This window comes from Jatropha curcas, chromosome 5 (assembly GCF_041381405.1).
Source record: "Jatropha curcas cultivar XTBG-Jc1 chromosome 5, XTBG_Jcur_1.0, whole genome shotgun sequence".
Taxonomy (NCBI): domain Eukaryota; kingdom Viridiplantae; phylum Streptophyta; class Magnoliopsida; order Malpighiales; family Euphorbiaceae; genus Jatropha; species Jatropha curcas.
Genome location: NC_143155.1, coordinates 20,752,601 through 20,766,578, shown reverse-complemented (window position 1 = coordinate 20,766,578; position 13,978 = coordinate 20,752,601). Strand labels below are relative to the sequence as shown.

Genomic DNA, 13,978 nt, shown 5'->3' with positions numbered 1-13,978 from the left:
AATTAATAATACATATATAAATGAAAATTTGGCTCCAATTAATGGAAAACAACAATTAAAGGCCAAACAACTAAGCAACTGCAATTAGGTTACCATTTTGACTATAGTCATTTTAGAATTGAAATATTTAGAATTAAAACCCTCAATATATAAGGAAAGAAAATATCAAAACAAATTTTCATGCAATTAATTTTCAATTATTTTTTTACTTAAAATTACAAAGAAAAGATAATCAATGATGTTATGAAGAGTATTTGATAAATTTCCAAACTGTAATAATCATTTCTTTTTTTTTTTTTTTATTACATCATCCTGAATGTTTCGTAACTTATTTTTGATTAATTTAGTATATAGAGTGGGCTCATATAATGTGTATAGATAAGTGTTTCTTCCTTTTTCACAGTCCTATGAATATTACATAATATAAAGGATTCTTACATCTACAACAAAGCAAACATAACTCCGTCTCAGTCTCTTTCTCTCCTCTGTTGCTATATATCAACCAAAAATATATAAAAATGGCAAATTTTATTCATGCACTTGTTTTTCTTTCCTTTGCCTCGTATAATTTCTGGTTAGCCACGGCAAGGGGCGCACACTACAATGTAGTAAATTACGGTGCAAAACCAGACGGCAGGACAGATTCGAGCAACGCCTTTCTTGCGGCTTGGAAAGAAGCATGTGCCTTTGCAGGATCAATCGAAATTTATGTTCCTAAAGGGAGATTTGCCATAAGCAAGGCAGTAGCATTCACGGGTCCTTGCAAGAACAATGCTACTTTGTTTCGCATTGATGGTACACTTTTGGCTCCTTCAGATTATGAAGTGATTGGTAATTCAGGGACTTGGATAATATTCCAACAAGTTACTGGTGTTAGAATCGTTGGTGGGGTTCTTGATGGACAAGGCGCTGGATTGTGGTCTTGTAAAACCTCAGGCAAGAACTGTCCTACTGGTGCAACGGTAAGCTGTTCATCTGATTAATTTAGACTTTGAAGAATAGCTATTCATGTAATTTTGAGGCTTTAGATTCTGAAATTCTCACTGCGAAATGGTAAACATGTATAAATATATAAGTCATACCATTTCAGACATCCAGTTTTAGCAACACACACCATTTCAATTTCTGTTTGTATATTCTGACATTTTATGATTGATTTGGAAGTGCAGTCACTTGAATTTACAAATTCAAACAACATTGGAATAAGAAGATTGGTATCACTAAATAGCCAAATGTTCCACATTGTGATCAACGAATGCCAAAATGTCAATGTGAAAGGAGTGAAAATTATAGCTCCCGGCAATAGCCCTAACACAGATGGAATTCACGTTGGAGGATCAACCCATGTCAACATTTTCAAAACTAAAATTGGAACTGGGGATGACTGCGTATCAATTGGTCCTGCCACTTCTAATTTGTGGGTTGAAAATGTTATATGTGGACCTGGCCATGGAATCAGGTAAACATAATTATTTTAGCACTTACAAATATATTGTTTTTTTTTTTTTTAAGAAATCAAACTGAAAATTTCATATATGGAATACACATCAAATATATTTTTATAATTTTGTATATGAAGTCTGATAATAAATCATATATACAAAGAATAAAGAAACATAATCTCAATTTGAAGTATCTGATTAGATTGATAAAGCCTAATACATTTGCCATAAGTGATAGTTCGCTCCATTTGGTAGCTATTCATGGCTACCATTGGACTCCGTGATCTTTTTACAAGTCTAATATAATTACTTCCAAATTTCTTCCTTCTATCAAATTTCTTCATCTTCGCTTCTTTCTGCATATTGCCCAAATAACAAAATACGATAAACAAAATCATCAAAATATGGGCAGAATAAACAATACTATATGATTCGACTAAAGAGTCGAATTACAATTTTTCATTAAACCATAAATAATAATTTTTGAAACACTGGACTCTCTTAAAAATAACCTTTAATGACCTCCAATTAGTAAATTTAATAATTTTAACATATGTATCGATTCAGCATAGGAAGTTTAGGGAGGGATCTTGAAGAAAATGGAGTGCAGAACGTGACAGTTAGATCTAGTACAATTGTTGGTACCCAGAATGGAGTGAGAATCAAGACTTGGGGGAGACAAAGCAATAGTTTTGCAAGGAACATTCATTTCCAAAACATTGTCATGAACAATGTCCAAAATCCCATTATAATTGACCAGAATTACTGCCCTGGTTACCAAGGTTGTCCTGGTCATGTAAGCTCTCTAAATTAATACAAGCTCGTTTACCTTTTAATCATAATTTCTATTTTTTCTGATTAAATTTTTGAATTGGACAGAATTCTGGAGTAAGAATTAGTGATGTCACCTACCAAGACATACGAGGATCATCAGCAACTGATATAGCAATGAAATTTGATTGCAGTAAAAAATATCCATGTCAAGGGATTAAATTACAAGATGTGAAGCTGAGTTGCAAGAATCAACAAAGTCGAGCATTATGTGCTCATGCTGCTGGAATTGCTTCTGGTTTTGTTGAGCCTAAAAGTTGTTTGTAGTTGTTAGAATAACGATCACACAGTAACATATTTATAAAACTGTTCAGCCCTCCACGCCCAGGTATGAACATCTGGAACGTGAAGTTTGCAGACAAATGTATCTGCAGTGAGGTGATCGAATATTGAAGTAGGATAGATTTTTGATACTATGTCAATAAAATGGATTGGACCTAACTTACTTTCCAAAAACTAATTAAAAAGGATTGTCCAAGCCTTACATGTTGAGACTTTAACCAAACCAACATGCGGTAAAAGTTAAAGTAACTTTACAGAAAGTTTTATTAAAAAAACTGATTTTTTAAAGTGCTTTTAAGGTTTATCGATTCACATTTGGTGACTTCATCCATGATAATCGTAACTTGTAGAAAGTATTATGAATGCTATTAGTTTAAATTTATCGACTTTATGTATCAATATCAACTGCACAATAAGATATGTAACTTAATTTACATAATTTTCTCAAGTCAAACATCTATTTTCCTCATTTTATAGTGTCTAAACACAATTTTCATACTTAATAATTTCTTAAAGTATTCATAATTCTACAATTAGGATGATTTTACCTTAAAGAGCCCATTTGGAACAAATGAATTCGATAAAATTTGTGGAATTCGTTTTGAAATCCAAAATGTTGTGTTTCAAATGCAAAAAAATATAGATTTAAATTCTAAGAATTGAATTCTATAGAATTGGGTATGCCTAACTCAAATTTTAGTAAAATTGATGGAATTTATAAATGAATTCCATAAAATTGACAATTGAAATGTTTATTGATAAAATTACCCTCCACTACAAACTCAACTATTTTTATATTTTTTTTTCCTTTGTATTTATTTTCTTTGAAAAGTTCCAAACTATAACAACGTTATATTTTTTAGTCCAATAATGACATTAGTTTTTATTTTTACATTTTTCCTTTTTTGTTTTTTTTTTTTTTTTTTGGAAAATTTGAAACCAGTAATGACTCTTTTTGAAGCCTAGTAATACTGTTAGTTATTATTACTATGAAACTGTAAAAACTTCAATAATTGTTTTCAAATGCAATTAGAAACAATAGTAACATTCTTAATTTTTTTAGTTTCCAAATTAATTACTTGAATCAATAAAATTTTTTACATCAATTAAAAATAATTATTATGATGAATGTTACTGCTTATGAAATATATTAATTAGCATAAAAAATTAGTGTACTTCTTTATATGAAATTTATTATTTAGATTTTAATAAAAAATGACAAGTTATTATATTGTACATAATAAATATAATTGGTATTTGTTATCTTTTTTGGTTAAATTATTATGTCAAGGGTATTATAAGACAAATAAATTTTCATTTAAAATTTATTCCAAATATAATTTTATGGAATTCAATTAAATTCTTTATTTTAAATTGTAGCATACCAAACATGATAAATTCATTTGTAAATGAATCCTTATAAATGAATTCAACAACCATGATTCATTTGTTCCAAATGTTCTATAAATCTTACAAATTAAATAGCTTCTAAAATAATAAAATACATAAAAATATTATTTATGAGACTGGAGAGGGAATGAAGGGAATAGTTAATGAGTAATTAATTAAGATCGGGAAAGATTATGAGATCCAATAAGTAAAATCAGAAAAATCCAGATATTTTGTCATAAAAGCAATATTGTCAGAACCGAACCGGCGATATTGATTGGGTCAAGGTCTATTTTTTTTTAATTTTTAATATATATATATAAAATGTAACAAAATTATTTTCACAATAGTTAATTTATATAATATATCATTCTCATCAAATAATATATAAATATAAAATTTTTAACTAATAAATTTCCACATTTACAACCAATACAACATTCATAAATTCAAATTAAATTGTTCAAGTTGAAAGCTCACCCAAACCAACAGCACTTTTTTTTTTTAAAAGAACAACGTATTGTTATAAAAAAATTCGATTTTTCCGATCTTTATCAGTGGTCCAACCTGGTTTTATACAAAAATCCCTTCTTCTTTTTTTTTTTTTTTTTTTTTTTTTTTAAGTTCAAGTCAACATTATAATACTCAAACTAGATTGCCAGCCGATTTTCAATTTAAGGGATCCAACAAGCTAGTCTCTTCCAATTTAAATAACATAAAAAAAGGAAAAATAAAATGCTAAATAAAGAAAGCGTTGAAAATTCTTTTTATTTCGGCTTTCATGTATAGGTAATTTAACATGCAAGACAGACAACTAAATTGCAACCTAAATAACAATATGCAAGCTTTATCATGATCATTAAACTATCAAATTAAAACCACGTGGTAAACAGAATAGTTTAACAACAATTATATATGAAGCATTAATTATGCATAATTGGCCGCCAATACAATGAGTAAAATTATATCTACGTATTTGTATACTTATATAAATATTTTTAGATAATTAGGAAGGGTCGTTGAATCAGAATTAATTGTCACGTTATATATGTACTTATTATTGAATTATATCTTAGTATGCAAATTAATCAGATTTAATTAGAGAAAAATATTTTTCATAATTATATAGTGAATTTTTAATTTGGATTTGTAGGAGTATTAATTTATTTTTGAATTTTTATAATTTTATTATTAACTCGATCTCAAAGTAAAAATAATTTTGAATACGTTTATAGCATGAATTCAAAATATTTACTTTGTTAATTTATTTTATATTCTTGAGCACAAATTAAATTCTGTATTCTATATCTAAAATATTTTACTTTATCAATTGTTTCATTTCACTCGCATATATTTCCCTCAACTTTTCATATTAGATAATTCAATTTAATTTTTCAATTGAAATTATATTGAATATAAAAGTACAAAAGTTAAGAAGTTGTTTTATGAAGTTAATTGGGCAATAGTTTCTAACTCATCGAATTAGTAAAAATTAATTTTATAGTTAAAAGAATTCAAACACGAAACTTGTTACTCTTACATTTTTATAAAGGTTCAATGCATAAATTCATCCTTATACTTTACGTGAAAAATCTTGTGGCTCTCAGCGAAATTTGAGGTGCCACAAGATTTTATAGCAAAGCAGAGGCATAAATTTATGCATTTGAACTTTTTATAAAGAATGAGAACACAAACGCTCAATTAATGCTATGAATTATCTTTTATTACCTTTAACTTTTTTTTTTTTTTTTTTTTTTTTTTTTTTTTTTTTTTTTTTGGGTTTGAATGGACCTTTTAACTCTTCTAATCATTCTTTTCTATTTATATTCTCTAATCATTGATAAGATTCAATCTTTCCATATACAAAAAAAAAAAAAAAAAGAACAAGTTGCTTGTACTCGTTTTAGTTACGTCTTAATTGGATTTCCTAGAACCAAGGTACAAGTTATGTATATTTTTCTTTTATGGAGAAAACGATCTACACGTTTTAACTACTAATTAATCCTAATTGTTTTAGGTTTTAATTTTATATATTATATTATTTATTTCATGTAAAATGACAATGAAGTAACCAATAAATAAATAAATAAATAACACACATAGCTAAGTTTTTCCCTATAAATACTATTACATCCAAATGATTCTAATGTATAAACATCAACAGTATTCTCTCTCATACCAATCATAATAAAAGAATAATGGCATATATTCATCTAGTTCATGTCTTTATCTTCATTTCCCTTACCTCATACTCAGCCATGGCAGCTACACAATCGTACAATGTGATAACTTATGGGGCCAAACCTGATGGCAGAACAAATTCTGCTCAAGCCTTTATTTCTGCTTGGTCACAGGCCTGTGAGTCTAAAGAACCAGCCACCATACATATTCCTAAAGGGAAGTATTTGTTAACCAAATTGGTATTCCGAGGTCCATGCAAGAACAACGCTATTGTATTTGTCATAGATGGTACTCTTTTGGCTCCTTCAGATTACAGGATTATAGCCAACGCTGAGGACTGGATAGAACTTGAACATGTCAGTAATGTTTCAGTTTTTGGTGGCATTCTCGATGCAAATGGCTCTCAATTGTGGTCTTGCAAGAATTCTGGCAAAAATTGCCTCTCTGGTGCAACGGTAAGTTGGTTAATAATCATGCATGTCACACAAATATTAACGGAAGAATGCTCAATTTACTTACTCACAATGTTAAAATTTAACTAAGGTTGAGTTTTCGTATCGATTTTAACATGAACTTTCAACCAGAAAATCATTTTGGCCCATTTTTGCCGTCAATGCTCGTGATGGCCCATCAATAAAAAACCAATGACCTATTTTTCTCAGCTAGAAAAAGATATATGTTCTCACTCTGCGACCTTGTCATTGTATTTGTTTACATGTGAAATGTGAATTGATCTTTGTTTACATGTGCAGTCACTTAAATTTACAAATTCAAACAACATTTTAATCAAGGGATTAACATCACTAAATAGCCAAAAGATTCACATTGTCATCTTTGAATGCCAAAACGTCAAATTGCAAGGCTTAAATATCTCGGCGTCCGGTGAGAGCCCTAACACAGATGGCATTCATGTTCAAGGATCGAGTGGTGTCACTATACTCAATTCTACAATTGGGACAGGTGATGATTGTGTATCGGTTGGTCCTGCCACCTCTAATTTATGGGTTCAAAATGTTGTTTGTGGACCTGGCCATGGAATCAGGTAATTAAAAACAAAAGTTTATTAGTTGAATTTATACAAAGTTTAGCTAAATATTTAATTTTAATTTTTAATAATATAAATCGAGTCAAGCCTGAATATTTCGATTATTTAATAAATGGTGTCATGAATATGAAAATAAATTTGAAAAAAATTAAAATTGAGTTTTAACTCTTGAATTTTTTTTTAGTTAACTCCAGTTTGGTTAATGCAGCATCGGAAGTTTAGGCAATGACCTTCAAGAAAATGGGGTGCAAAATGTAACAATCACAAGCTGTACATTAAGTGGTACTGCTAATGGAGTGAGAATAAAGACTTGGGGAAGACGAAGCAATAGTTTTGCTGGAAATATTCTTTTTCAGCATATTCTGATGAATAATGTTCAAAATCCAATTGTGATTCATCAAAATTATTGTCCTCATCACAACTGCCCTAATCAGGTAGACTAAATTATTAAATTAATATTAATTTTTTATTACAATTGAATTATTGAATTTGTGCACTCTAATGCAAGTTCATTCTAAGAAATTATCCCCTTCAAGGAATTCCTGCACACTAATGTATAGTTTAGTGGTTAGGACATGTTCGGTAAAATTAGCTATTAATTTTTTTAGTAGCATTTAGCGATTTGAGCAGCTTTTCATAAAATGCCAAAAGTTAAATATTAATTTTAAAATTAAACGTTATAGGTTAACTTTTTATAAAAGTTAAGTTATCTAAAAACTATTTTAAACTCTAGTGTTTTGAAATACAGTTCTAATGGTAAGTGTACGTATGACCCAATAGACTGAGGGTCGAGTCCCCTCCTGCAATACTAAAAAATTCGTAAATGTTGTTAATTATTGTTTTCAGTAGCACAAGTATAACATGATATTAAATTAATACATTAAACCTATATTTAATATAAAGATACTCTACCGGCAATCTATTTTTAAGAGCGTTGAAATACTTGTTTTAATATTTAAGCTAACTTTAATTTGTTTCTAATAAATTTTGAAATCAACAGGATTCTGGAGTAAAAATTAGTAACGTGACCTACCAAGATATTCATGGATCATCAGCAACAAAAGTAGCAGTAAAACTTGATTGCAGTAAAAGTAATCCATGCAATGGAATTAAACTAGAAGGTGTAAATCTGACATACAAAAATAAACCAGTGAAAGCATCGTGTATCAATACAGGTGGAACTTGTTTGTAAGTGGGAAAGTAATTAGCAAAATTACTATGTACTTAAATATATTAGTCTAATTGAATGGAATTTGTAATTGCTTGATCAAATTTATAGTTACTTGGATCCCCAATTTATGGTTTTCTGGAAAAAGGTAATAAAAGAGATTATCCAGCAGCATGCTGTTTGGATTTTCATATCCTAAATCTTCAAAGGATTATATTTTTTGAAAAACACATTTGACCTAAATTAGGTAACACATCATTTTTATTATAGTGGCTCAAAATGTTTAAAACGCTCCTGTATATGTATTGCTGGCAAAATCTGCTGCATTTGAGAGCATTATGGACATTTGGACTTGCTTTAGTAAATTGTGTCAAGACGATCCTATATTTTTATATCTTTCATTTTTAATCAAAACCAAGAAAACAAAATTCTTTTTACCAAAATAATAATAATAATAATAATAATTGCTTACACCCTGTGACTATGTTTAGTTTAGAGTAGGAAATTGAGTAAGTAATAGCAAATGAAATGGAATATGAAATAGAATTTTTATTCCTATGTTTAGTATGCACCCTAGAATAAAAATTTGGATTGTATTCATGAGTTTTAGTTGATAGAAATAATGAAAAGAATTGAATAGGAAATGAGTTTAAAGGCTAAAATACTCGTATCAATGTATTTACAATAAATTAATTTATCCAATTAATAATTTTGTTAAATAAGATTTATTCTTTAAGATAATCATATGATTAGCTTAAATATTTGCAAATAAAAAATTAATTTTCAATCTATAATTTTTATTCCTAATAAATTTTCCAAAAAAAAGTAATATTCATATGAGTGAAATATTTTGGCAAAATTAATGAGGTAAATTCATTACTTTAATTCACGGGTATATAATATTTTATAAAACAAAAGCAACAAATAATATTCGGTTCAAGGTCATATATGATATTCTACAAAAATTGGCTGAATGCATAATTTAGTCTTTGAAATTTAACAAGAAATATTGTGGTACCGTGAACTTTAAAATCGGCCCTGTGACATTCTCAACTTCTCTTTTTATAATAATCTCACACCTCGTCACATTAGAAATAACAAATTTTCAAAGTCTTTCCTTTTATATGCAAAATATTGGTTTGATATATGATTAATACAACATTTAAAACAACAATTTTCACAGTCTTTAACTATCCAATATAGGTGCAATTTTATAAATTAATTAAATAACCTGTTGAGGGTGCCACAGGTTTTACAAAGGTGAATTTATGTATTGAGCCGATAAAAATTACATCCAATAATAACATTCAAAACAAGCGCATATATGATATTTTATAAAATAACTAAGGATAGTTATGGCGCCAAAGGTTTGCAAATAATTTTTCGACAAATCAGCGAAGAATTATCGATAAGCATGTCAAATTTAACAATATCAACGAATAAATTTAACAATAAATACGAATTTTTTTAGTAAAAAGCATGTCATAGATAAGCACCTGTTTTGACAACTTGTTGTCAAATTATCGATAAATCAGCGAGAAATTACTTATAAAATATCAACGAATTACTGAAATAATTTCGATTTTGGTTTATTTTTTATTTTTAATGTGAAAAAATTGTTATGAGCTACATTATTATGATAGTTCTTCCTTTCTTTCTTTTTTTCTTATCCTTTTTTGCATTCAAAATTTAATTAGGAAAATTCTAAAAAATTTTATAGAATAATTTTTTAATTTAATACATCTTTTATCTTTATTCATCAAATTATTCATTTAGGGCCTATTGTAGTAGTTATTAACTGTTCTACTAGCCGTTAACTATTAGCTTTTATTGATAGTTGTTTCTATAGCTACTTAAATTAAAAGTGTTCGGTAAAAATAATTCTTTAACTTAAAATGATAAAAAATGATATTAGTTGTTTAACTAGTTCAATTCGATGAAATAAAATAATGAGTATGATTGTCAAAAAAAAAAAATAATCATCCTATGTGAATGCTAAACATGAGGCTATTTCATATTTGATAAAAAAAACTCTCTAAACCTCTAAAATACATTATGTTTAGTATGATAGTGAATATATAGAGTTTTGATTTAATTCAAAATGCTAAAAACTAGCTCAAAGGTCATTTCTGATCTCTAGATTGATTTATTAAATGTAGAGAAATCATTTTAAAATATTACCAAAATCTATATAATCCCATTGCATTCTTAAATTATAATTATATTTGCTTGCTCCATAAGTGAGTGTATAATAATTTTGTTCAAAAAAATAAAGATACGTATCATCATATTTTTATTTCTCTTTAAATCTATAATATGTAATAATTAATAATTAACGACGTATGTAAAAGTGGAAATGAGTAAAGAAATATTAGGATTGTCGAAAACGTCCCTATTAAATTTATGGATTGACAAAAATATAATTAAAGATTTAATTTGATTAGTTAAAAAATAAAACTAATTTAATTTAGATTGGTCATATTCAGTGGTAGGTCTATGAGGTAAAAAGATGGGTCAATTTTTTAGCATTTTTCAAATAAATATATGTAATTTGTCTAAAATAATCTATAAAATTTAATTTGTTTATTTTTTTATCCTTCTTCTTTAAAAAGATTATATACTAATCTCGGACAGATATTTTTAGATCCGCTACTGGTTATATTAATTTTTCTTTAAATCTAAATTTTATTTGATAAAATAAATAATTATATTATATATTAACCTGTTCGAGCGTTTTTATAACTGAAACCACTGGTTTTGAAATCGAAATCATATATATTAATATTAAATAAACTATATAATGTATATACTAAATATGACAATATATATGTTGTATGGTAATATACTATAATATGGTGATATATACATATTATATGGTAATATTATTTGATGGATACTAAATAAGGTAAGACCATATCAACAAATCGTCCATCTTGCAAATAAGGCATGTCTGTGTCTAGGTAAAATTTTTAAAATAATGTATTTATTTCTATATCTTTCAGCTACTTTATTACTCAATTTGATTTCATGTTTCTACATATATTAAATATGGTAAGAATGTATCTTTATGGATTTCAACATGTTGAAAGAAATTTTTTTTTCCTAAAAAAAAAACTATAAAATTAATTATAAACTCATGGACCATAACAAAAAGTAAAAAGGAAAAGAAAACGATCGAAATTATAAATAATATTTCAAAATAATGATTAAAATATTAATTATTATAATAACTATATATCTTTAATGTGTAATAACTATAATGTAAATTCAAAACCTAATAAATCAAAGCAAATCAATGTTCACTTCAAGACATTTTATTTTTTATTTCATTAGTTGGGTCAATTTTTTTTTCATGCTTTTAATTTTTAATAATATAAATTGTTTCTAATATTATAAAAATTAATATAAAATTACATGTAAAAATGAAAATACTTTCATTTACTTCATTTACAACAAGTAAAAATTAACGAGTATAAACGTTTGAAAAAGCTAGTAAAATAATAAAAATGAACAAAGTGATAATTAAATTTTCTTTTGTAAAACTTAATAGCTAAGATTATAAACTTGTTCAATTTAATTAAAAAACATGTTAATACTATTAAAAAACATGTTAATACCAATGTGCGGCTCTTGCGATTTCTTCTCCGCTTTCCTCTCCACCTTTTCACGTTCTAGTACTATTACATTTTTCTCTTTTTCTGGAAACACGTTCTGCTTATGGTTGCTACACCCACAAGGCATCTGCTATCCAAATAAAACATGCTTAGTTCCTAAATTTACAACCGTACAATAATTATTCTTAAATTATTTGTGGGATTATTTTCATTGCAACAAAAAATGTGTTTATAATATAACAAAGACTATTTTAAACTTATTCTCAACATGATTTTGTTTATTTAGAGGTAAGACAATAGTAATTCATATATAATCTACTGTGATTAATAAACATTTTTTTTATCGGAAAATAATATTTCATTTTATTTTATTAATAGAGTCTGAGAAAAATTTAATATAATTGAGAGTCAAAAGGCTCTCTATATAAATCCACAAATCCACAAATCATACCATTTGAAAAAAAAAAATCTGTTCAAAATACAACCTAAATTGTGACTAACAAACTTTTTTATTCAATAATATTAAAGTAATTTAAAAAATTATAAGATTGCGAATTAAAACAGTGGTCAAAGCATGGATGACGTCAAAAATTATAAATCCATTGTATTTTATACATCAAACCTTAAAATCATATATTTGCCACTGACAAAAAAAAACTCCACAACGGAAAAACTTACTTAGACCGGGTGTACGACCAAGTTATAGACCAAATTAATAAAATTAAAGATTTTTATTGAAACAAAAGTATATCTGATTGTACATTTGGAAAGTAAAGGATAAGGTCTAAATACTTTTTAAAGAATCCTTAATTTAACTTCGTACACTTGCGAAAAACACTGTCAAGTTTTTGGCGCCGTTGCCGGGGAATGACGTTACCAATATCAATACGAATTATCCTATTATTAATTTAGACATTTGTTTTTCTTTATTTTATTTAATTTTTCCGGAAGATTATTTCAGGTGTTTATGCAAAGAAGATCAGGTAGAACTGAGCCCTTAATCTTTGATCCAGAAGTCAAAAAGACTTGTCATAGGAACAACGCTGCTAGAAGAGCATGTGAAAACAAACCAGAACAGCAAGCAAACATGGATGATGAAATTAATCTCAGTGTCAGGACAGACCTCAACCTCATGTCCGCACCTTTCGAGATTACATAGCACCTTCTCTCAATGGAACAACCTCGAGTATCACTAGACCTAGGGTGGAAGCTAACAATTTTGAAATTAAACATGCAATTATTCAAATGCTTTCCACCTCAATTTAATATGGAGGTTTACCTAGTGAAGATCCTAATGCTCATATCACAAATTTCCTGGAGATTTGCGATACTTTTAAACAAAATGGAGTTTCTGAGGATGCCATAAAATTAAGACTCTTTTCTTTCACTCTTTGGGACAAGGCACGATCCTGGTTACAATCATGCCCTGTTGGAAGTTTTACAACATGGGAGGAATTAGCCCAAAAATTTTTAGCAAAATTCTTTCCATTTTCAAAAACCACAAAACTGTGCAATGATATAATGACTTTTGTCCACCATGATCAAGAAATTTTATATGAAGCTTGGGAAAGATTCAAGGACTTGTTGAGAAAGTGCCCACATCACAATTTGCCTAAGTGGTTATAGGTACAAACTTTTTATAATGCATTATCTCCTAACATTAAAATTACTCTGGATGCAACTGCAGGTGGATCTTTTGAAAGAAAAGAAATTGATGAGGCATATGACTTGATAGAAGAGATGGCAAGCAATAGCCATTATCAAAGCAACTCCCAAAGGAGGAAAATTGCAGAAATTTATGAGATTGATGCTATCACCGCACTCAATGCTAAGGTAGACAATATGGTAAGGAAGTTGGACTTATTGACTACTAACTCAGCTAATTCTATTGTGCAAGCTTGTGACAAGTGTAATGGGCAACATGGGATTAGAGAATGCATGTTAGATTCTATAAATCCGCAAACTTTGGAGCAAGTAAACTATGTGATGAATCAAGGAAGGAAGAATTACCTGTACTCTAACTCTT

The 13,978-nt window shown here is 27.8% G+C and overlaps 2 protein-coding genes and 1 non-coding gene across 3 annotated transcripts; 2 read left to right on the top strand and 1 right to left on the bottom strand.

Annotated features, from left to right (window-relative positions):
- The first annotated feature begins 424 nt into the window (after nucleotides 1–424).
- Nucleotides 425–2,746, top strand: LOC105638619 (polygalacturonase). Its single transcript, XM_089721794.1, has 4 exons — nucleotides 425–962; nucleotides 1,170–1,459; nucleotides 2,010–2,238; nucleotides 2,322–2,746. Exons 1-4 carry the CDS (start codon nucleotides 519–521, stop codon nucleotides 2,538–2,540), a joined length of 1,182 nt encoding a protein of 393 aa, XP_089577920.1. The 5' UTR covers nucleotides 425–518; the 3' UTR covers nucleotides 2,541–2,746.
- A 3,367-nt stretch (nucleotides 2,747–6,113) lies between these two features.
- Nucleotides 6,114–8,531, top strand: LOC105638631 (polygalacturonase). Its single transcript, XM_089721784.1, has 4 exons — nucleotides 6,114–6,580; nucleotides 6,878–7,167; nucleotides 7,379–7,604; nucleotides 8,171–8,531. Exons 1-4 carry the CDS (start codon nucleotides 6,143–6,145, stop codon nucleotides 8,360–8,362), a joined length of 1,146 nt encoding a protein of 381 aa, XP_089577910.1. The 5' UTR covers nucleotides 6,114–6,142; the 3' UTR covers nucleotides 8,363–8,531.
- A 4,924-nt stretch (nucleotides 8,532–13,455) lies between these two features.
- LOC149496364 (small nucleolar RNA R71) lies at nucleotides 13,456–13,562 on the bottom strand. Its single transcript, XR_016321056.1, has one exon. It is a non-coding gene; the product is annotated as a small nucleolar RNA R71 (small nucleolar RNA).
- Between the last annotated feature and the right edge of the window lie 416 nt (nucleotides 13,563–13,978).